The sequence below is a fragment of the Euprymna scolopes genome, chromosome 46 (genome assembly GCF_053919585.1).
Source record: "Euprymna scolopes isolate OS-2025 chromosome 46, ASM5391958v1, whole genome shotgun sequence".
Classification (NCBI taxonomy): Eukaryota; Metazoa; Mollusca; class Cephalopoda; order Sepiida; family Sepiolidae; genus Euprymna; species Euprymna scolopes.
In genome coordinates this window covers 89,015,850-89,042,102 of record NC_136527.1, presented here as the reverse complement: position 1 = coordinate 89,042,102, position 26,253 = coordinate 89,015,850, and the positions used below count along the sequence as shown (strand labels likewise).

Sequence of the window (26,253 nt, the reverse complement as noted above, 5' to 3'; positions counted from 1 at the left end):
GCTACCTTTTCTCCTGTGATACATTTTTACGGCTTTGGTCTGAAGATGAAAACTACTAAAAAGTTAAATCAAAATTCCAGGAGATTATGTCTGCCAGAATAAGTCTCATTGCAGTCACCACTTATAAAATTAAAAAAAAAAGATTGTCTCTGTGTAACAAAGTGTGAACGATTGTGTGACAACTGTATGCAAATTATCGAACCGTGTGTGAAGTGACGTTGCGGCAAGGAAAAAGGAAAAGATTATGAAAAGAAGAACGTGTGCACAGATCGATACTCACATTAGAGTGAGGACAGAGATAGAAGTTTTACACACATGGACCGAGAGCAAAAGAGTTCACCAATAGACAAGGCACGTTTATGTGTAAATAAATAACTGCTGTCTCAACGGGGAAACATGAATCAAGTTATTTTTGTCTTGTTTCCTTGCATACAACGTGTTGGTCTCGAGTATAGAAACGTAACGTGTGTAGTCGCACTTTAAATTTGTGAATAAGTACTTTCAGGTAATGTAACTTTAGTCATAACTATTGGTGGTTGAGAAGGTTTCTTGTAATTATTGAAGGAAACAAGTTTAGTCTTTGTAGCATTGAATGTGACCATCCATTTTTGTCCCCATTGGTTAGCGGAGTCCCTTATGAGTGAATAGGTGAGCCATCATAAAAAAGTACTAGATAATCAAAAAGAGGGGATGACTTTTGAAAATAGCAGCAAAAAAGCGATCCCTTCCTGTAAAAAAGTGCCCAGTTGAGAGTGAAGGAATTAATGTTTTTAGCCAATTTTTCAATATTTGTCATCCGAAGGGCTGAGCTTCAAAATACTTCTGATCTCGTGAAAATCCGTTTCTTCTGTCGAAAGTTTTAGGCAGACATGCATACATACATGTTTATTTCATTTTAGTATTTATTTATTTATTTATTTTTTTTTTTTTGCAAAATATTTATCAATAGAAAGTTTTTTTGTTTTTTTTTCTCCGAGAAAAGATTTTTAACCATATAATTGTTAGGTGTAAATTTTTATTGTTTTTTTTGTAACCATATTTTTTTCTTGTTTTTATTATTTTCAAGACGTCTTATTCAGTCAAGTTCTTTCACTGGCACTGTCCATTTGTACATCTCCAGGAGAAACCATCCTTTACACACAATCTTTTTTTAACAAAACATTTGTGTTTACAATTGTTGCACCTCATTTTTGGGGACAGCCATTTCTTCTGACAATACGAGATTGTCTGCATCGATGTTTTCATTTCTTTTTCAAACATGTATAGATTTATTTTCTTGCCTCTCATTTTTCTGTTTGGCGAGTTTGAAAATATATTTGTTTGTAAGATTTTCGTTTTTTTTTTTGTTGTTGGTTTATTCGCGTTCTTCCAATTCGAATGTCGTCTGCTTCCATGTAGACAGCGGTTTTTTCATTGGGCTAATCAAACTCCCAAAAATTCAATAAAATAAAATAATACTAAAAAAATAATAAATAACTAATCAGAAAATAAAAATTTTCTTCTGTATCTAATATTTTAACATCATTCCACATTGGGGAGTGGTTGCATTTTTCTCTCCATATGTGGTACTTATTTGTACTTTGCTATTGTAGGCATTTAATCCACACAAGGTGAGAGTTGTGTTCCTGACATGAAATTGATGAACTATTGTTCTACAGGGATCATTCCGAAACTAGAGCCTCCTATTTTTAACTCAAAAACCAAGATGTTGAAGAGCTATAAAGATGGAATTGGTACCATTTGATTCGTTTCATTTTAATACATTTTAGTTTAATTACAATTTTGTGTTGCGCAGTTTATTTTACTACATAGTCACCAGCATTCTTTATGCACTTTTGCCAGCAATGAATGATTTTTCTATTCGGCTAAAGTTTGAAAATATATTTGTTTGTCAGATTTTTTTGTTTAGTCGCTTTCTTCCAATTCGAATGGCGTCTGCTTCCATTTTTCATTGCGCTTTTTCATTGGCTAATCAAACTCCGAAAAATTCGATAAAAAAATAATAAATAAATAATAAAAAAATAACTAATCAGAAAATAAAAAGTCACGCCTGCCTCTTTTATCTCACCTTAAAAATTACTCAAAACATAACAGAAAAAAAATTAAATAAATAAAATAAAAAGTCGAGTTAGCGTTTCAACATTTGAACAACGCTCGGCTGACACCGATGATTGCTGGTCTCGCCCGATTCATGCTTGGTGGGAATTCACGAGAATTCGGGTCAAATTATGCAAGAGTACCAAAAATTTAAACTGTAAAATAAAACCAAATTAAAAAACACGAATAAATATTTGAAGATATAAAGAAATAAAAACATAAAAATTTTTGACATTTCTGAATTTTTTGAAACAAATATTCACATTATTTGAATTCATCAGACTACTGTTCTTATCTTGAGTGTAATAATGTCCTGAAGGTGTAAGGTTCAATCCTCAGTGTGGGTGACCCAAAAATATGATTGCGAATTACTTAGTACCTCTATCCAGTCATGGCTGATGGAACAAGAGCATGCTACCTCCATGAAATAAATAAAAAGTTCCACTTGAAATTATGTCCAAATTCCTGAATTTGACAAACATTCTCGAGTTAGACAAGATACGCCTGAAGAAGGTCGGAGGTTACATCGACCAAAACGCGAAAATCACACTCAAGATGAGAACTGTAGTCCAATCAATCCAAATAATGTACATAAAAACTTTTACTAAAATGACTGGATTTGGAAGTAGATAATCCTAGGTATAAGTAACTTTCTAGCATGGTAGAGAGAGCCCACCTTCCTCACAGGAGCCTCAATATGAATTTTTTATCGAAATGTTAATTTATTCATGCTTGCTGCATGTTATTGGTTTTTCTATACAAAAACTACTTTTTTGCACGATTCAGAGAAATATCTTTAATCTATAATATAAAGCTGAATGTCTGTGTGTGTGTGTGTGTGTCTGGTCACGAATAGGCTCCTATATGGTTGACTATTTTAAAAAACTGATTACATATAATGATAGAAAATGTATTGAGACACAGGAATGGGTATGTTTAATCTGGCAGAACGGTAGTTCATAAAAATTATGGGGTCTGCATTCGCCTGGCCCACAAAGTATGGGAATAAAAAATTTAAAAATTAATCAAAAAAGTTTACAAGGGTTTTTGATATAGATGTACATAAGAATACTTTGATAAGTATGTTTTAACTTAAATAGGGATGGTATAATAAAATTGTGGGGTCTGCGTTCGCGCCTGGCCTCCATCGAATGGAAATAGGCACAAACATTAATAAAGACTTTTCATATCTATCTGCGTAAGTATACTTTGATAATTATGTTTCAGTTTGAAGAAATATGGTATGATAAAATTATGGGGTGTTCGTTCGCGCCTGACCTCCATAGAATGGAAATATGTCACAAAGTTTAACAAGGTTTTTTGATATAGATCCACAGAATATTGTGGTAAGTGTTTCAGTGTGAATAGGTATGATATAATAAATTATGGGGTTTATATATTTTATTTTTACTTTCATAATATTTTGCTTTGGTTTTGATACTGTCAAATTCAACCCAAATTCGAAGCTATCTCTTTCATACTTTCATAAATCAGAGTCCATTTTCTGTAGGCTGTTTTTGAACCCAGTCAACGACGGGTACTTTTGCTAGTGTATATATATATATATATATTTTTTACACGGTGGTCACCACTTATCAAGGCCCGGAAGCCACTCAGGGATAAGGGTTATTGCAAGTACAGTACATTAGTGTTGAGATTTGATGAAGTGTTTACTTACGGGGGCGGTTCATTAGGAATTTGTTAACGTTGGACTTGAAGACATCCAAGTTGTAGTCAGGTGGGAAGCAGGCAGACGGAATAGTTCCACAGGTGTGCAGTTCTAAGAAATATATATATATATATATATATATATATGGGTGTATATATAACAAATGTGTTTTTCTATAACGAGTTTCTTTTAACTTATGAGTGTTACATTCTGATATGTGATTTGTCTTGTGTATTCTTTATTGGTTGTTGATGTGTGTGTACATAAAGTAAAAAAACATGTGGAAAACAATGTATAAACATGTAAGAACACATGTGGAAAACAATGTATACACATGTAAGAACACGTGTGGAAAACAATGTATACACATGTAAGAACACATGTGGAAAACAATGCATAAACATGTAAAAACACATGTGGAAAACAATGTATACACATGTAAGAACACGTGTGGAAAACAATGTATACACATGTAAGAACACATGTGGAAAACAATGTATACACATGTAAGAACACATGTGGAAAACAATGTATAAACATGTAAAAACACATGTGGAAAACAATGTATACACATGTAAGAACACGTGTGGAAAACAATGTATACACATGTAAGAACACATGTGGAAAACAATGTATACACATGTAAGAACACATGTGGAAAACAATGTATAAACATGTAAAAACACATGTGGAAAACAATGTATACACATGTAAGAACACGTGTGGAAAACAATGTATACACATGTAAGAACACACGTGGAAAACAATGTATACACATGTAAGAACACGTGTGGAAAACAATGTATACACATGTAAGAACACGTGGAAAACAATGTATACACATGTAAGAACACATGTGGAAAACAATGTATACACATGTAAGAACACATGTGGAAAACAATGTATACACATGTAAGAACACACGTGGAAAACAATGTATACACATGTAAGAACACGTGTGGAAAACAATGTATACACATGTAAGAACACGTGGAAAACAATGTATACACATGTAAAAACACATGTGGAAAACAATGTATACACATGTAAGAACACGTGGAAAACAATGTATACACATGTAAAAACACATGTGGAAAACAATGTATACACATGTAAGAACACGTGGAAAACAATGTATAAACATGTAAAAACACATGTGGAAAACAATGTATACACATGTAAGAACACATGTGGAAAACAATGTATAAACATTTAAAAACACATGTGGAAAACAATGTATACACATGTAAGAACACGTGTGGAAAACAATGTATACACATGTAAGAACACATGTGGAAAACAATGTATACACATGTAAGAACACATGTGGAAAACAATGTATACACATGTAAGAACACGTGTGGAAAACAATGTATACACATGTAAGAACACATGTGGAAAACAATGTATACACATGTAAGAACACATGTGGAAAACAATGTATAAACATGTAAAAAACACATGTGGAAAACAATGTATACACATGTAAGAACACATGTGGAAAACAATGTATACACATGTAAGAACACGTGGAAAACAATGTATAAACATGTAAGAACACATGTGGAAAACAATGTATACACATGTAAGAACACGTGTGGAAAACAATGTATACACATGTAAGAACACACGTGGAAAACAATGTATACACATGTAAGAACACGTGTGGAAAACAATGTATACACATGTAAGAACACGTGGAAAACAATGTATACACATGTAAGAACACATGTGGAAAACAATGTATACACATGTAAGAACACATGTGGAAAACAATGTATACACATGTAAGAACACACGTGGAAAACAATGTATACACATGTAAGAACACGTGTGGAAAACAATGTATACACATGTAAGAACACGTGGAAAACAATGTATACACATGTAAAAACACATGTGGAAAACAATGTATACACATGTAAGAACACATGTGGAAAACAATGTATACACATGTAAAAACACATGTGGAAAACAATGTATACACATGTAAGAACACGTGGAAAACAATGTATAAACATGTAAAAACACATGTGGAAAACAATGTATACACATGTAAGAACACATGTGGAAAACAATGCATAAACATTTAAAAACACATGTGGAAAACAATGTATACACATGTAAGAACACGTGTGGAAAACAATGTATACACATGTAAGAACACATGTGGAAAACAATGTATACACATGTAAGAACACATGTGGAAAACAATGTATACACATGTAAGAACACGTGTGGAAAACAATGTATACACATGTAAGAACACATGTGGAAAACAATGTATACACATGTAAGAACACATGTGGAAAACAATGTATACACATGTAAGAACACGTGTGGAAAACAATGTATACACATGTAAGAACACACGTGGAAAACAATGTATACACATGTAAGAACACGTGTGGAAAACAATGTATACACATGTAAGAACACGTGGAAAACAATGTATACACATGTAAGAACACATGTGGAAAACAATGTATACACATGTAAGAACACATGTGGAAAACAATGTATACACATGTAAGAACACACGTGGAAAACAATGTATACACATGTAAGAACACATGTGGAAAACAATGTATACACATGTAAGAACACATGTGGAAAACAATGTATACACATGTAAGAACACGTGTGGAAAACAATGTATACACATGTAAGAACACATGTGGAAAACAATGTATACACATGTAAGAACACATGTGGAAAACAATGTATACACATGTAAGAACACGTGTGGAAAACAATGTATACATATGTAAGAACACACGTGGAAAACAATGTATACACATGTAAGAACACACGTGGAAAACAATGTATACACATGTAAGAACACGTGGAAAACAATGTATACACATGTAAGAACACGTGTGGAAAACAATGTATACACATGTAAGAACACATGTGGAAAACAATGTATACACATGTAAGAACACACGTGGAAAACAATGTATACACATGTAAGAACACACGTGGAAAACAATGTATACACATGTAAGAACACACGTGGAAAACAATGTATACACATGTAAGAACACACGTGGAAAACAATGTATACACATGTAAGAACACACGTGGAAAACAATGTATACACATGTAAGAACACGTGGAAAACAATGTATACACATGTAAGAACACGTGGAAAACAATGTATACACATGTAAGAACACGTGTGGAAAACAATGTATACACATGTAAGAACATGTGTGGAAAACAATGTATACACATGTAAGAACACGTGTGGAAAACAATGTATACACATGTAAGAACACATGTGGAAAACAATGTATACACATGTAAGAACACGTGGAAAACAATGTATACACATGTAAGAACACGTGGAAAACAATGTATACACATGTAAGAACACGTGTGGAAAACAATGTATACACATGTAAAAACACATGTGGAAAACAATGTATACACATGTAAGAACACGTGGAAAACAATGTATACACATGTAAAAACACATGTGGAAAACAATGTATACACATGTAAGAACACGTGGAAAACAATGTATACACATGTAAAAACACATGTGGAAAACAATGTATACACATGTAAGAACACGTGGAAAACAATGTATACACATGTAAAAACACATGTGGAAAACAATGTATACACATGTAAGAACACGTGGAAAACAATGTATAAACATGTAAAAACACATGTGGAAAACAATGTATACACATGTAAGAACACATGTGGAAAACAATGTATACACATGTAAGAACACGTGGAAAACAATGTATACACATGTGAAAACACATTGGACTTTTTTTAGAAAACAACATTCCATATTTCCTTCATGAAAAACACTTTATTTGCAAACAATTGTTTTTGCCCATTTTTTATATATCTAAATGTCAATGACGGGTACTTTTGCTAGTAAAATATATTTGTTGATTAAATATTTTTTTATTCTGTGAAATTGCTAGTTTAGATTTATTGGATTATACAGACTACTGTTCTCAACTTTAGTGTTATTTGCATAGCATTTTGGATGCATAAAATTCTCAAGGATGAATGGCGTAACGGATAAAGTACTATTCAGTTGTTGTGGCGCTCTCGGTGGGGCATTAGAATATGCTGAGTGCCCCCCTGCAGAGGGTAAAAGTCCCTCAATGGGGTCCTGGATATGACCTTAAACTATATCCAGTGGTGAGGCCCCAGCTTGTGGGCTTTGGGGAGTGTAGAGCCACCCTTTGATTACCATTGCTCCCAGGTCCACTCTGACCTGGAGTGGTGGTACCTGTTAGGGTCCCAACTATGGGTTAAATAGAAACCGACGTGAAAACAACAAATATATTCTATTAAAAAAATTTTTCTTCAAAATCTTTGGATTCGGTATTAAATAATCCGAAAAGGGTTGATATACCGTAAAACAAAACCCAACCAAACCAAACTATTCAGTTGTAATGTTACATGTATGGGGAAAGGTGGGATGAAGGATGAGGTGTCTGCTTATTTTACATCAATGTTCATAGTTACGGCCCTCATGCCTTTTGGGGGATTTATACAATAAAAGCAGAAATGTCTTTATATTTCAATTGCATCTCTTGACCATGTCGGCTCACCTAGAACAAAAAGTTCATCACAAGAATGCAATTTTCGTTCTCTGAACAATTAGGACTTTATTCATTTCACGGTCGAATGATGTGCCCCTGTTCTTTACTTATCCTTAGAAGGAGGGTGGGAATTTCTTTATTGATTCATCTTCCTTACATAGCTGCCTCTTGTCGCTCCCAGAGAATGTTCATCTCCACCTGACAACTGTTTACCGGACTCAAAACTCAAACTCAACTCTTAACTCTCAACCGACTGATTGACTGACTAAAAAATCCCCATGTGCGTTTCTATTTATATGAGTGCATGTGTGTGGGGACTGTATTTTCTGTTAATTGCTCACACCCAAAATAAACTCACTGACCTGTCTTGCAATGCAGGTGCACATTCTGTCAATGGAAATGCTGGGTTTGATCTATGTTATTGGTAACCTTTGTTGACCCCTTTGCACTCCCTGGCACAAACAAGCTGCGTCCACACAATTCATATCATAGACTCCATATCTTCTGGATGTTTATGGTCCAATTCTCAATTGTTTGTTTGTAATTCTTGGCACAACGTTTTGGTTGATGATCAGATTGGGTCCTGTTACACGAGAAGGTCACACATCAACAGCATAATTTGCAAGTCATCCCAGTAAGAAAACAACCAGAGAGAACTGTTCAACATAAACAGAAGTTTGAAATATGAACATCACAGCTGACCCTAACCCTAACCCTAACCCTAACCCTAACCCTCCTGCACATCAAGACAAATAATTAACCCATGGAACGTTATGAGAACATTATTCTTAAGCGAATACATTCACAAGTTTATCCGCATAAATCTGATACAGACAACTGAACATGCCCCACCCCCCAAACAGATGACTTCCTGCTGCACGTTAAGACATGAAAACTAACACAACTCTAAACCGACAACAACGTATCAACGGCCGAAGCCATCATGTCTTCAACTATGTCTGCAAGACAAGCATAAATACAGCTGGTTTTAGATAACCACGCAGAATAGGTTAGATCGCAAAACAGTGAGGTTCCCACCGACGCTGCCATCCCAGCAGGAGTCCAAGCCACAGCATCAACAGCAGTCAGCCATTGTTAACCTCACCTAAAACAGTATCAGCAGCCAGCCATCGTCAACCTCACCCCAGATGACACTTACAGCAGCTGACCAGGCTCTCTATTCTCCCAACTGATTGCCGGTCCTGGATATGACCTTAAACTATATCCAGTGGTGAGGCTCCTGCTTGTGGGCTTTGGGGAGTGTGGAGCCACCCTTTAATTACCATTGCTCCCCAGGTCCACTCTGACCCGGAGTGGTAGTACCTGTTAGGGTTCCAACTATAGGTTAAATAGAAACCGACTTGAAAACAACAAATATATTCTATTAAAAATTTTTTTCTTCAAAATCTTTGGATTCGGCATTAAATAACCCGAAAAGGGTTGATATGCCGTAAAACAAAAGCAACCAACCAACCAACCCAACTGATTGCCATCTTTACTCCAAGCAACTGATCAACGTTCCTGTCACCACCTCTGCACACTCTGTCAATGGAAATGCTGGGTTTGATTTATGTTATCAGTAACCTTTGTTGACCCCTTTGCACTCCCTGGCACAAACAAGCTGCGTCCACACGATTCATATCATGGACTCCATATCTTCTGGATGTTGATGGTCCAATTCTCAATTGCTAACTACTTTAGTTCGTTGTGCCAATGACACCCAAGATGAGAATAATTGTCCAAACAAGTAGTTAGCAATTGTAAACTAAAAAAGGCGGCTACCTCTGTATGGTAAGAAATCAGCCAGGGTGGGTCACTGGGGTATTTTTTAAGATTTTTCCTATGATTCAATTTTTAACTGAATCTGTTGATTGTCAATATTAGTGAAAAAAAAAAATTTATGAAATCCTTCATAGACATCCTACGTGTGTTTTCATTTTTTTTTCTAGAAAGCGCAGTGTAAGGAAGGCAACTCTAAGAAAAATGCAGAGTTTTATTTTTATTATTTCCCAAGAAACCTTGTTTAATTATGTTTTTTTTTCTCTATTTTCCCCATATCAATTTGTAATAAATGGATTCCAAATTTAATATATAAACGGCTATATGTCTGTCTGTCAGTCTCCATAATTTCAATCTCAGCGCTCTGAAACTAAAAGTCGCAGAGCAGCACTATGACCTTCAAATGTTCTTACATGGATTTTTAGCCAGTTAAAATTGTTTTTAATGGGTTCTTAGCCAGTTAAAATTGTTTTTAATGGGTCTTTAGCCAGTTAAAATTGTTTTTAATGGGTCAAAAATTGATCAAAATTGAAAAAATCATTAAACATTTTGTACAATCTTAGTTTATTTTTAATTTTTAATTGGTTCATATGCGTGTCAGGTTGGTACAGTGGTTACGTCACCAGCTTTGAATGCTACAGTTTCGGTTTCGATTCTGGCTGATGGCACCCAAATACTTTAATTTTACTTTTGAAATCACGACTCTATAATAATATATACGAAATCTGGACAAATATTTAAGTGTATTTTACGCCTGAGCAAAGCTAAATGCCCCCCCCCCCCTGTTAGTGTGGTTAAATTCAATAATTGGATAGCTTTTTTTAGGAGTTTTTGGGGGGGGATTATTTTCTTTCGGTTGGACGTATTTTGTAAAAGGATTAAAAAAACGAAAGAAAGAACCCCTTTTTTAATTATTTTTTTGTACTTAATGGATTTCAAATGTGGTTAATTCAATACTTGGACGTTTTTTTTTACATGGTAGTCACCACTTATCAAAGCCCGGAAGCCACTCGGGGATAAGGATCATTGCGTGTACAGTAATCAATGGGCATTAGTATTGGAGATTTGATAAAGTGGATTACTTAAAGGGGGCGGTTCATCAGGAATTTGTTTATGTTGGACTTGAAGACATCCAAATGTTAGTCAGGTGGGGAACAGGCAAACGGAACAGAGTTCCACAGGCGTGCATTTCTTAGAAAGAAGCTTTGTTCATGGAATCCGCGTTTTGATTTAGGCACAGATAAAGAGTGGGGAAAATTATTGACAGTGGTTTTAGTTAGACAGGTGATTTCATGAAAAATTGCCGAGGGGGGACCAGAGATTGGCGCTCAGACGAGCATTTGCCATGGAAATAATGATAAAACAATGACAGGCTCGCAACGTCTCTTCTGTAGGAGAGAGGTTGCAGGGAAGAGAAAAGGGCATCCCCCACTAAGCCACAAAGTCTATTTTGTACTCTGTCAAGGTAGGATAGGCTGTTTTTAGCAGCTCCTGCCCAGATATGGCAGCAGTATTCCATCCTTGGACGTACTTGGCTTTTATATAGATAGAGAATTACATCAGCAGTGAGATATCTTCTGGTGCAGTAGAAGGATCCCATCATTTTCCTAGTGATCTTGACAACAAACTTGATGTATGTGTTCCATTTCAGGTCAGGAGTAAAGATCAAACCCAGAAGCTTGTCAAAACATGGAGCTTCCCTTAAATGAAAGGCATCCATTTCAATTGAAGCCAGATGGGGATCAGAGCATTGGGATGTTTTCTGACCGTCCGTTTTTTTCTTCTGTATCTAATATTTTAACATCATTCCACATTGGGGAGTGGTTGCATTTTTCTCTTCATATGTGGTACTTATTTGTACTTTAATAATGTAGGCATTTAATCCACACAAGGTGAGAGTTGTGTTCCTGACATGAAATTGCTGAACTATTGTTCTACAGGGATCATTCCAAAAGTAGAGCCTCCTATTTTTAACTCAAAAACCAAGATGTTGAAGAGCTATAAAGATGGAATTGGTACCATTTGATTCGTTTCATTTTAATACATTTTAGTTTAATTACAATTTTGTGTTGCGCAGTTTATTTTACTACATAGTCACCAGCATTCTTTATGCACTTTTGCCAGCAATGAATGATGGCTGTACATAGGTGTTTGGAGTACACTTTGTCATACAAGGGTCATTCCAAAAGTAATGCCTCCTATTTTTTATATCTCAACAAGTTGAAGAGCTACGAAGACAGGAGTGGTACCATTAAAACGAGCAACTTTTTGTATTCCAGAATTTATTTTTCTACATAGCACCATTTGCAGCCATGAACGATGCCTAAGTCGTAATATTTGGAGCATACTTTGTCACTCACATCTGTGTCATCATTCTGAAATCAACGAACCCATTTCTTAAGTGTGCTAACATCAATTGCATTAGCTGCCTAAACGTTTAATAGGTTGATCGGTTTGGTTTTCTTTGCATGGAGGAATTCAGTAACGCATCTCTGTTTCTGACATATATTGCTTTCTTAGTGTCTCACACCATCAATATCTGCAACAGAGAGATGAAACTTTCAGGACTAAACATTTTCTTTTGCATTTGTGTAAATCCAATACAATAGACCGTTTATATATTTAAGATGTCGGGGTGTTCAACAGTTGTGCACAGTACATTTAAAACGGTCATTTTAAACGGCAAATAAACAGACGTTTGTGCCATTTAAATATTATATTTGTGCCATTCAAATATTATGTTTGTGCCATTTAAATATATATTTGTGCCATTTAATTATATTTGTGCCATTTAAATATTATATTTGTGCCATAAAAATATGTTTGTGCCATTTAAATATGTTTGTGCCATTTAAATATTATATTTGTGCCATTTAAATATTATGTATGTGCCATTCAAATATGTTTGTGCCATTTAAATATATATTTGTGCCATTTAAATATTATATTTGTGCCATAAAAATATATTTGTGTCATTCAAATATTATGTTTGTGCCATTTAAATATTATATTTGTGGCATTTAAATATATTTGTGCCATAAAAATATATTTGTGCCATTTAAATATGTTTGTGCCATTTAAACATTATATTTGTGCCATAAAATGTTTGTGCCATTTACATATTATATTTGTGCTATTTAAGTATTTGTTCCATAAAAATATGTTTGTGCCATTTAAATATTATATTTGTGCCATTTATATATTATATTTGTGCCATAAAAATGTTTGTGCCATTTAAATATTATATTTGTGCGATAAAAATGTTTGTGCCATTTAAATATTAACAATATTACTTTTGCAATGCACTTTGGCCAGCCATGAACGATTCCTTAGTCATAATGTTAGAAACCTGCTTTTGTCACTCACACCTGAAATCAACTGCATTAGCTGCATGTAACGTGTAAAAGGTGCTGACATTTAATAGGTTGATCGGTTCAATTTTTTCTTTCATGGTGGAATTCAATAACGTATCTCTGTTTCTGACACATGTCTATGATGGGTTGTTTTCTTAGTCTCACACCATCAGTATCTGCAAAAAAGAGATGAAACTTTCTGTACATTTAAGATGTCAGGGTGATGATGGTAAGTTCAACATTTGTGGACAGTACATTTAAAACGGTTCATTTTAAACGACAAATAAACACATGTGCCATTTAAATATTATATTTGTGCAATTTAAATATTATATTTGTGCCATTTAAATATATTTGTGCCATTTAAACATTATATCTGTGCAATTTAAAATTATTTTTGCCATTAAAATATCATGATTATACCATTTAAATATTAACAATATTACTTTTGTTTCCCTTATAAATGCAATGGTCGACAAAAATGGAATAGCCTTCATCATTTTACCTTAAAAGTGAAACTGAATCCCCACTTTTTTTAGTCCCCCGACAAAAGGAGGGTGGACCTGTAAATTCACTTTAAAATTGAACTTTATCATGGGCAGGAGCTGCTAAAAACAGCCTATCCTGCCTTGACAGAGTACAAAATAGACTTCGTGGCTTAGTGGGGGATGCCCTTTTCTCTACCCTGCAACCTCTCTCCCACAGAAGAGACGTTGTGAGCCTATCCTTGTTTTATCATTATTTCCATGGCAGGTGCTCGTCTGAACTCCAATCTCTGGTCCCCCCTCGCCAATCTTTCACGAAAAACACCCGTCTAGCTGAATCTACTGTGAAAAATTTCCCCCACTCTATATCTGTGCCTAGATCAAAACGCGGATTCCATGAACAAAGCTTCTTTCTTAGAACTGTACGCCTGTGGAACTCTGTTCCGTCTGCCTGCTTCCCAGCTGACTACAACTTGGATGTGTTCAAGTCCAACGTTAACAAATTCCTAATGAACCGCCCCCTTAAGTAAACACTTCATCAAATCTCCACACTAACGTACTGTACTTGCAATAACCCTTATCCCTGATTGGCTTCCGGGCCTTGATAAGTGGTGACCACCGTGTAAAAAAAAAAAAGAAAAATTGTTTCTGCCATTTAAATATTAGCAATATTACTTTTGTTTCCCATATAACCGCAGTGGTGGACAAAAAAGCACTGGAATAGCCTTGATCATTTTACCTTTTTTATTTTACAACAACAACTATGGAAGGCAGTAATTGCTGAGAATGCAGTTAGGAGATTCGGAGTTCTTATCCCATCATGGTTGCCACCTGACAAACGCATCATGAAGCAAGAACTTAAGGATGAGGATAATACTCATCTCAATAAATATTCCAATTAATTAAAAAATATTACTTTTTTTTCACAGATAATCACAATGGTGGACAATGAATAAACGGATAGAATTTTCAAGACCGTTGACAATTCAAGAAAACACAGATGGAAACATCTGCTGAAAAGCGACAGTGTTCTTGTGAAGTATGCGGTTCCATATTTTCATGCAACTCAAAACTGCAGGTGCATCTGCGCATGCACACGGGCGAAAAGCCATATACCTGCGAAATATGTGGATCAGCCTTTTCGCAGAAATCTGCCGTAACAAGTCATTTGCGTCGACACACAGGTGAAAAACCTTACGTTTGCAAAGTTTGCGACTCCAAATTTGCACAGCTTTGCATTTTAGACAAACACTTGCAGACGCATCCTGACACGAAGACGTACACATGCAGGGTATGCGAGTCTGCATTTATAACTAGTGTTGACTTAAAAAAGCATGCCCGGACACACAAAGGTGAGAAATCGTATTCTTGCGTTGATTGCGGCTCGAGATTTTCAACGAGCTCGCAGTTGCGAAAGCATGTTAGGATACACACAGGAGAAAAACCATATCGTTGTGAATCGTGTGGATCATCATTCTCGCAACGCATTTCGTTGAAAAAACATGTTCGAACTCACACAGGAGAAAAACCATATTCGTGTGAAGAATGTGGTTCGTCATTTTCCGTTAATTCCAGTTTGCAGAAACACGTCCGCATCCACACTGGGGAAAGGCCATATTGTTGCACTTTATGCGATTCCCGATTTTCGCAAAGCTCGAGTTTAAAGCTGCATATGTTGACACACACTGGTGAGAAATCCTATCGGTGCATCACGTGCGGTTCAGAATTTGCACGTAGTTACAATTTGAAAGAGCATCAAAAGACGCACACTGGTGAGCGGCCATTCGCGTGCAACCAATGTGCATCTGCGTTTGCGAGCAGTTCCGATCTCAAAAAACACATACGATCGCACACGGGTGAAAAGCCTTATTCTTGTGACATATGTGGCCACGCTTTTTCGATGAGTTCAAACTTAAGAAAACACGTACGAAAACATTCTGTGTGAAATACTTTTTCTTATCATCAACCCTTACCCATCATTAACCCCAACCTCCATCACTAACCACCATTGTGTGAAATATTTTTCTTCACCAACGCTAAACTACTTCTAACCCCCCATCACTAGGTGTATCAGAATTTTTGTAGGAATTTTTGACACCCCTAACACGAAACTGCAAATAAAATATAAAAAAACTCGTAATTTCTCTTTTAAAAGTGGGTTGTTTAATTTCTTTATGGATTATACTTCCAAAATAAACTATTAATGTTGTATAAAAAGTAATAGAAATATTTTTTAAAAAATAGTAATGAAATTAATTGAATGTTACGAGTTCAGTATTTTTCAATTTTTAAACTTTAAAAATCTATCAAAATTTTTCTATTGATTCTATTTTTACGATATTTTCAGGGTCAATGTGAAATGTTATGCTCTTTCCAATAAATTTTTTAATTCACGCCCCCACCATTTTCAAATGTCTATTAAAAAGTAAATTATTAATTTATGTACCAAAGTTTTATATATCACAAATTGAAGATAAAAGATCAATAAATAATATATTCAAATTTAAAAACAAAAAAAGTAGTGTTTTTAGAAATTTACCTGTAAAGTCCGAAGTTTGAAACATTTAAAAAAAGAAACCCATGTTGTTTGTTTTTGTGTTTTTTTTAATGAAACCTTGGTCCTTGCTCCTTTAATTGAAGAAAAAAAATTAGGGCTTGAATGACATTTTTCGAGGAGCTATAAGCTTCGAAAGATGGCGGGTGGAATTATTTAATAGTTTTTACGAAATTTCTGACACTGCTACCCCATCACTAACTTCTGTCATTAATTCCATCACTAACCTTAACCCAATCTCAAAATACACATACTATCACACACAGAGAGCTTGAATACCTACTAGACACTGTCCTTGAGTGTCTAAGGTCTCCCTGTACAGGGGTTTGTAAGAACAACCTGACCAAATATTCAAAATCACATAGTTTTTGCAGCCCAAATCCTCCTTTCTATGGCTAACTCACATTAGCTTTTACAATGAATGCTGCACCTTCTGCAAGTGATGTTACCTCAAGTAATAGCACAAAGCTGGATAATCCACCAGACTAGATAAATTCTTGTCCTAGAATCCAGTAAGACCAAGAGACCAAAACAAAAGATATACTACAACGTATAAAAATGATTAATTGGGGAGAGGAACATTATGTTCTCAATTTCAGTGTTTGATTTCTGAGAACTTTGACTGAAGTAAAATAAAACAGTGAGACCCGATAATTGAATTTAACTTGGAAATATTATTTTAAAACAATAGTAATGGTAACATAAGTGATATGGTTTCCCTTTCCGCTAGTATAATTCTCAAAAAAAACTTACTCTCAGCAAGTTGAAGAGTATTTGTGTAAAAAATACATACTAGTGAAACATAAACCTGAAAGAAAAGTTGAAAATGACTTATATACCATAGGGATACCGTAGGGATTACATGGTCGTAATCCCTACAACCACCTACCTTGAAAATGCTGCTATGAAACCTGACAGCATTATATGGAATAAGTCAGAGAGAGAGAGAGTTGCAACCTTGGTTGAAGTCAGTATTGTGCGAAGATTATCTGTAATTGTCTCGAATAATCTTGTCCAAATTGACTAAGCACTTAAGAGACAAAAATAGGTCAAAATTGTTTTGACTAATCTTGCCAAACAGGGGCTGAGCCATTTTTACTAGACCATCTATAAAAAATTTAATATCTAGTATAGCAGCAAGTCTTGGGAGAACATCAACCTGAAAGAACAGTTGGAACTGACTTATATACCATACATTACGACCATGTAATCCCTACAGCCACCTACCTTGAAAATGCTGCTGTGAAACCTGACATAGTTATATGGAATAAGTCAGAGAGAGAGTTGCAACCTTGGTTGAAGTCAGTGTCCCTAATGATGGAGGGCTGAACAGAGCTGAAAGAGAGAAACAGATCAAATATCAAGGTCTCATGTATGATATGAAAAGAAATTGGAATCTTAGGGAGATATCAATCATACCAGTTATTAAAGGTGCCACAGGGCTTATGGAGAAGAACCTGCAGTCATTCCTTACTAATATTCCTGGTGAACCAAGTGCAAAAGAGATCCAGACAATTGCACTTAAAGGAACAATGAGGATACTAAAAAAGGCTCTCGGTTGGTTTCAATAAAAAGCAAGGCAATGTTGGCAGCTGGTTTGGCTGCCTCATACCCAGCATTACAATCTTTAAAGGAAGAAAATTACAAAAAAACAAAAAACGCAAGAATTATGTTAGATGGTGGTAATTGCTTTCATATGTAAATTTTGCAAAACGACTATAAAAAGGTACAATTTCTATCCAACATATGTAAGTTAGATGAGGTAATTTCTTTGTCACGATAATCATCACCTGTGAATAAAAAGGAAATATTATTTAAGAAATCAATAAGTGATATATTTTTTATAATACTAGAACAGAATTCATCTAGTTTGGTGGAGTATCAGTGCCCAGGGTAGAGGGTAGGGGTTAAAGAGTGCACAGTAATTTATCTATTGATACGTGTGTATGAGTACCGTTGTTCATATCGATCTGATAATGCTTATCTGATCGAGTCAAAACTTTATAAGGACCTGAGTACGCTGCTTCTAATGGTTTCCTAACTCGATCAACTCTGAGCCATACTTTTCCACAGAAAGATTAACCTTTCAGTATAAATGTTTTGGAACTGTCATGGATATATAGATTGGAGCTCAGACGAGCACTTGCCAGATGACTTAATGGGAACGGTTCATCAAAAACTTGTTTACATTGGACTTGATGATGATCATATTGTAGTCAGCTGAAAAGCAAGCAAACGGGAGACAGTTTCACAGGTGTGCAGTTCTAAGAAAGGGAACAGTGAGGATACCAAAAAGAGCTCTAGGTTGGTTTTCAATAAAAAGCAGAGCAATGTTGGCAGCTGGTTTGGCTGCCTCATACCCAGCATTTATTTAAGAAGACACCAGAGAAAACACTGAGTGCGAAATACATGCCAGTTTGTATTTAGCACTCGACTAGCTACAACCACTATAAACGATTTCTCCTCTCTACCTGTGGCTAAATCTAAATGTTGATTCTGTGTATGAAGCTTCTTTCCTTGAACTACCTGCCTGTAGAACACTGTCCTGGTGGCCTGCTTCCCAGTTGAATACAACACTTATAAAAAATCAACTTCTATCCAATTTACATTATTAACTATTACTACACTACCATCTTACGTTTATTAACCATTATCCTCGAGTAGCCTTTGGGATTTGACAACTGGTGATTCTTAAGTAAAAAAAACATGCCGATTTGTATTTAAAACACGATTTCTGTTTAAAAACATGTACAAACAAATTAGTCAATTCTTATTTAATAAAACCATACAAGCACATAAAATTTATTTAATAAAACCATACAAGCACATAAAATTTATTTAATAAAACCATACAAGCACATAAAATTTATTTAATAAAACCATACAAGCACATAAAATTTATTTAATAAAACCATACAAGCACATAAAATTTATTTAATAAAACCATACAAGCACATAAAATTTATTTAATAAAACCATACAAGCACATAAAATTTATTTAATAAAACCATACAAGCACATTCCAGTTTGTATTTAAATAAAATTCTGTCTGAAAAAACAAACACTCTTTACAAAAACATACCTACAAAACAAATTCTAAGACTAAGCAATTTTTACAACAAATTACCTTGAAAACAGCGCTATTATATATGACAAAGGACAAAGAAAAAGAAGCAACGTCAGTAAAAGTTAGTGTGCTCAATTTTTTTTTTTACCCAACACACACCTCCAAATCCCCAGGCAACGCTGGGCACCCATGCTAGTATATAAATAAAAAATAACTAAAACGGAGTTAAAAGCGATCCAAAAGCTACCTTTGTATTAGTTACTATATAGATAGGGGAGGGCACCACTCTTAACTGGTTTACTCCACTCAGCAGTGTAAAGTTTATTTTTGTCTTTGTTACCTCAGTCTGTGTAATACGTCTTCACATAAAATGTAGGAAATTGATATTTTCTTTTGTATTCTTATTCAAAGTAGATTCATGCCATTTAAGGTTAAATGTTACAGTCAAGATTGTTTTTACTATCTGTACCTTGCCTGACGTTGCTTAGGAGGTTTTTTTTTTGTTTTGTTTTTTTGTTTTTTCTACTAGATTAAAAAAAAAATGTTTTATTCAATCAATTTTTTTTTATTATTACTATATTGGTTGCTTATCATTAAATTATTAATGGAAGGAAACTGTTGTAAATCTATTATTAATATGGTTACTATAATGTTGCTTTCATCTCTACTTGACGTAAATAGCTTCCAAGTCTTTAAAGCTTTCCATTATAAGGTTAGCGAAGAACTTCAAAATTAAAATACATTCCATTCAATAATTTTCAAATCCCTTTCAAATTTCGAAAGGTCACAAAGTTGCATCCCTCTGCCTGTTCTACAAGTATTTTAGTGGTGAATGCTCTGATGAACTGCAATCACTTGTGCCCCCACGACGCGAGCTCCTTCGACAAACCCGACAGGCTACTAGATCCCACCCCCACACTGTAGAGGTCCCTAGATGTAAAAGATCTTTTTACTCCAATAGTTTCTTCCCCAGAACCGCAAGACTCTGGAATTCCATTCCAGGTCCCTGCTTCCCCAACAGTACTGACGTGCAGAAGTTCAAGTGTAACGTGAACCGACACCTTGCTGCCCAAATCCCTATATAGTACCCCAGTAGTTGTTGCCCCTGATAGTAGCGCCCTACACCAAAGTGGCAATTTGCCTTGTTTGGGGTGAAAATGTAATAAAAAAAAAATAAATAAATAAATAAAAAAAATTCGTTTTTTATGTTAACAGAAGATTAAAATGGTTGACTTGTCTAGGAATAAAGCTGAAATGTATTATGATGGAAATAATTGTTTTAGTTTTTGGTATAACTTGACCAGGGATTGAACTAAGTTTTATGACTTATTAGCGAATAAGGCCACTCGGGGGTAAGGGTTATTGCATGTACAATTATCAATGGACAATATCGTAGTAATCGTTAGTAATGGAGATCTGATAAAATGTCGTACGTAAGAAGGCGGGTTATCAGGAATTTGTTTATGTTGGACTTGAAGACATCCAAGTTGTAGTCAGGTGGGAAACAGGCAAACGGAAGAGAGTTCCACAGGCATGCACTTCTGAGAAAGAAGCTTTGTTCATGGAATCTACGTTTTGATTTAGGCACAGATAAAAGTGGGAAAAATTACTGACAGTAGTTTCAGCTAGACGGGTGTTTTCCGTGAAAGATTGGCGAGGGGGGACCAGAGATTAGAGCTCAGACGAGCACTTCCCATGGCAACAACGATAAAACAACGACAGGGTTGGAACGTCCCTTCTGTGGGAGAGGATTGCAGGGAAGTGTAAAGGGCACTCCCACTAGGCTACAAAGTCTATTTCATACTGTGTCAAGGCAGGATAGGCTATTTTTAGCAGCTCCTGCCCATATATGGCAGCAGTACTCCATCCTTGAACGTACTTGGCTTTTATACAGATAGAGAATTGCATCAGTAGTGAGATATCTACTGAAGCAGTAGAAGGATCCCGAATTTTTCAGTGACCTTGACAACAGATTTGATGTACATGTTCCATTTCAGATCAGGAGTAAAGGTCAATCCCAGAAGCTTATCAAAACATGAAGCCCCCCCCCCCCAAGAGGAAAGCCATTCATTTCAATTGATGCCAGATGGGGATCACAACGTTTATGATGTAAAGATAGAAGCTTGGTTTTAGATGCATTAAAAGTAACCAGCCACTCCTTTCCCCATTGTACAGTGTGCTCAAGATCAGAGGAGAGAGAATCAGAGAACTTGGTTGTTTACTGTCTTAGATGGGCTACCATAAATGGTAGTGTCATCAGCATGTCTACGAATGATGTAAGGATGTGATTTGGGAGATCATTAATGTAGATCAGGAAAAGAGTTGGGCCCAGAATGGACCCCTGAGGGACACCGGCATTAATACTGTGAGCTTCTGATTTTTGCCCATCAACTACTACTCTTATGAACCTATCAGAGAGAAATGATTTAATAATTGAAAAGACATTTCCAGCTATACCATAGCTGGAGATCTTGTGAAGTAAACCTTTATGCCATGCCCTATCAAACGCCTTTGATATGTCAAGAGAAATTGCCCTAGAGATGAAGCCTTTGTTAAGAGGTTCACTAATCCTATGAGATATAACTGTTAGCACATCTAGCAGAATGGAAACCATATTGCATGTCACTAAGAAAGTTATTTCTGCTGAGGTGGTTGACTGCTTCTTTATTTAATATGGATTCCAACAACTTACTCATGACACACAGGAGACTTATTGGTCTGTACTGAGAGGGAGATCGCCTGTCACCTGAATTGTTAAATACAGGGCATACTGATGAGGTTTTCCAGTGTGTTGGGAAGCAATTCTCCTTACAACAATGCTTAAACTGTTTTGTAAGTATGCCGGGTTAAACTAAGCTGAGAGAGGAAAAAAAACAAACTAAAAAACTCTTATGCGCAATATAAAAAAAATGAAAAAATTTTTGTTTAAAAACATATACAAACACATTAGTCATACACAATCCATTATGTTTTCAATTTCAACTCAGTGCTTGAGAGATAAAGAACTTTAATGGAACATTCGAATATCTATGTATCTCATATAGAGTTCGTTAGCCCCAGGTCGTGGGCTCCTTCATTTCTGAGAACTTCGACTGAAGTAAAATAAAACATTTTAATTCTTTTTGCATTTTTCTTTATAAGAATGTTATTTGTAAACAATTCTTTTTATTATTAAACATTTTTTATTATTAAACATTTTTTATTATTAAACATTTTTTATTATTAAACATTTTTTATTATTAAACAGTTTTTTATTTTTAAGCAATATTTTATTTTTAAACATTTTTTATTTTTAAACAACTTTTTATTTTGAAACATTTTTTTATCTTTAAACAATTTTTTATTTTTAAACAATTTTTTATTTTTAAACAATTTTTTATTTTTAAACATTTTTTTTTTTTAAACATTTTTTATTTTTAAACATTTTTTATTTTTAAACAATTTTTTATTTTTAAATAATTTTTTATTAAGCAATTTTTATTTTTAAATAATTTTTTATTTTTAAACGATTTTTCATTTTTAAACAATTTTTTTATTTTTAAACAATTTTTTTATTTTTAAACAATTTTTTACTTTTAAAAATTATTTTTAAAAATTTTTTATTTTAAACAATTTTTTTATTTTTAAACAATTTTATTTTGAAACATATTTTATTGGCAACATTTTTTATTAAACAATTTTTTATTTTTAAACAATTTTTATTTTTAAACATTTTTTATTTTTAAACATTTTTTATTTTTAAACAATTTTTTATTTTTAAACAATTTTTTATTTTTAAATAATTTTTTATTAAGCAATTTTTATTTTTAAATAATTTTTTATTTTTAAACGATTTTTTATTTTTAAACAATTTTTTATTTTTAAACAATTTTTCATTTTTAAACAATTTTTTTATTTTTAAACAATTTTTTTATTTTTAAACAATTTTTTACTTTTAAAAATTATTTTAAAAAAAATTTTATTTTGAAACAATTTTTTTATTTTTAAACAATTTTATTTTGAAACATATTTTATTGGCAACATTTTTTATTAAACAATTTTTTATTTTTAAACAATTTTTATTTTTAAACATTTTTTATTTTTAAACATTTTTTATTTTTAAACAATTTTTTATTTTAAAACAATTTTTTTATTTTTAAACATTTTTTATTAAACATTTTTTTTATTTTTAAACAATTTTTTATTAAACAAATTTTTATTAAACAATTTTTTATTAAACAAATTTTTATTTTTAAATATTTTTTTATTTTGAAACAATTTTTTATTTTGAAACAATTTTTTATTTTGAAACAATTTTTTATTTTTGAAACAATTTTTTATTTTGAAACAATTTTATTTTTAAACAAATTTTTTTTATTATTAAACAATTTTTTATTTAATTGTTCTGTTACCTGTGTACATGAACGGTGTGTCATAGGCAGTGATGGTCGAATATCTCCAATTTGCACTGGTCACTTGTCCACACAGGCCAATTTTCACAGCTATAAAGGTTGGAATTTCTTATACCATGCTAATTAATGAAAAACATTAACAATTGGATGTAAATAGTTTCCAGCTAGAAATATTTTTATTCGATAGTTTTTTAAACATTTTTTCATTTTCAAACAATTTTTTATTAAACAATTTTTTATTTTTAAACAATTTTTTATTAAACAATTTTTTATTTTTAAACAATTTTTTATTAAACAATTTTTTATTTTTAAACAATTTTTTTTCATTTTTAAACAATTTTTTATTTAAATTTTTTTTTTTATTTTTACACAATTTTTATTTTTAAACATTTTTTTATTATTAACTTTTTTATTTTTAAACAATTTTTTATTTTTAAACATTTTTTAAACATTTTTTATTTTTAAACAATTTTTTATTTTTAAACATTTTTTTATTTTTAAACATTTTTTTATTTTTAAACATTTTTTTATTTTGAAACAATTTTTTATTTTTGAAACAATTTTTTATTTTGAAACAATTTTATTTTTAAACAAATCTTTTTATTATTAAACAATTTTTTATTTGAAACATTTTTAAAAATTTATTGTTTTATTTTAAAACAGTGTTTTTAAGTTTTAACAATTCTTTTCTTTTTAAAGAATTCTTAATTTTTAAACATGTTTCATTTTTAAACAATTCTTTTTATTTATTCTTACGTGATGTACATATTTATTTACTGGAGTGATGACTTCATGAATGAAGTCACTTGGGTGTTGTTTAACTATGTGGCTAAGCAAATGAAGGAGAGATTTTTGGAGAGAGTGGATCTTGCAGCGAATGAGAGTTGTACTGTTACCTGTGGACACGAACAGTGTGTCATAGGCAGTGATGGTCGAATATCTCCAGTTTGCATTGGTCGGGGTTGTTTCTGTTTTTAGGTTGTGTTTCTAGTACTTTGTGTAGCTTTTGGATTAGTAGATATCCCAGAAATTTAACTTGCCACAATTCGAACTTTGATTCGGATCCATCGAAATAAAGACGCACGCTGGGCGCATAACCTCTAGAAGTGTAAGCCATTTTGAGTTTCAGAACAATTTCAGATGGTTCGCTGTTACACACAAGTCCTGGGAGGTGACTTGTTTGTAGTAGACAGTTCCACAGAACAAAATATTCTTACGGTGTCGAAACCCGGGAAAGAACATGTGAAATTGCTCCAGAAAAGGTTTAATATTTATGAAGCAATTCTGGTTTCTGATTGGTTTGTAGCAGAACATGAATTAATTTGATTCGTCCGTTCTTAGCAGCATCGTTTATAAATAGAATCGTCCGACTGTGTGGGATCATACCCCATTACCACTCTGTGATGGGAAGTGTCTCCTAGCAGCTTCGGCTGCAGGGAGACAGGGTAGTACATGTCAAGGATTCGTCACTTGATACTCAGCCCAACAGGTGAGGGGCCGGGAACCGGCCCAGCACCTGTTGGACTGAGGTACACCGCCTGGGTAATACCTAGGAGGTCCACCCTCCCAGGCCTTGCCACCGGGCTTTCCGGTGGGGCAAGTTTATTGCTTGCTGCTTGAGGCGCCCCGACCGGGGAATGCCGACGGGGTTACTCAGGCAATTTTTAAAACTGCAGGAGTGCCCCTCCTTTAGGGGAGCCTGCGGGGTTCCCACTTTCCAGGCCTTGTGCCAAATAATGCTGAGGTGGGCAGCATTTAAATAACTACCCCATTACTACTCCAAAATATTGCAACATTTTTCTTTTTTTTTTTTATATTTTATTTTTTTCAGGAAAAAATATTAAATTGGCTGGACTGTTTTTATCCTATCCAAGAAATATACCTCTGTCGGCTTTAATATTCAATTTACTCTTTTTCTCTATATATGCGAATATCTCCAGTTTGCATTGGTCATAAAGGTTGGAATTTCTTATACCATGCTAATTAATGAAAAACAATTGGATGTAAATAGTTTCCAGCTAGAAATATTTTTATTCGATAGTTTTAAATGTTTCCAAATTTTAAAAGAACCACAATTTTTTTCTTGTTTAAACTAAATAAATAATAAAAATAGCTGACTTGTTTATGAAAAAAACTGAAATGCATTCTTGTGGATTTAATTTAATTAATTTGTAAATTTCATTTTACTTTACTGCATCTTCAATTTCATTAGTTATCATGCAAACACGCTAGTGGCTGAAGATATTGTTAAGTGGCAGTTTTAGTCATTTAGAACTGCTTT

At 33.7% G+C, this 26,253-nt stretch overlaps 1 protein-coding gene across 2 annotated transcripts in view; it reads left to right on the top strand.

Moving 5' to 3' along the window:
* The window catches only part of LOC145270996 (uncharacterized), a 47,700-nt gene that overhangs the window by 10,202 nt on the left and 11,245 nt on the right, over nucleotides 1-26,253 (top strand). The window contains exon 2 of one of the 2 annotated variants that reach the window (XM_080126561.1): nucleotides 14,890-22,702. The exons of the other annotated variant lie outside the window; for it this stretch is intronic. Within the exon in view, the coding sequence (XP_079982687.1) occupies nucleotides 14,961-15,905 (945 nt within the window). The 5' untranslated portion in view covers nucleotides 14,890-14,960 and the 3' untranslated portion in view covers nucleotides 15,906-22,702. Of the gene's footprint in view, nucleotides 1-14,889; nucleotides 22,703-26,253 lie in introns of those variants that run through there. 2 annotated transcript variants of the gene reach the window in all.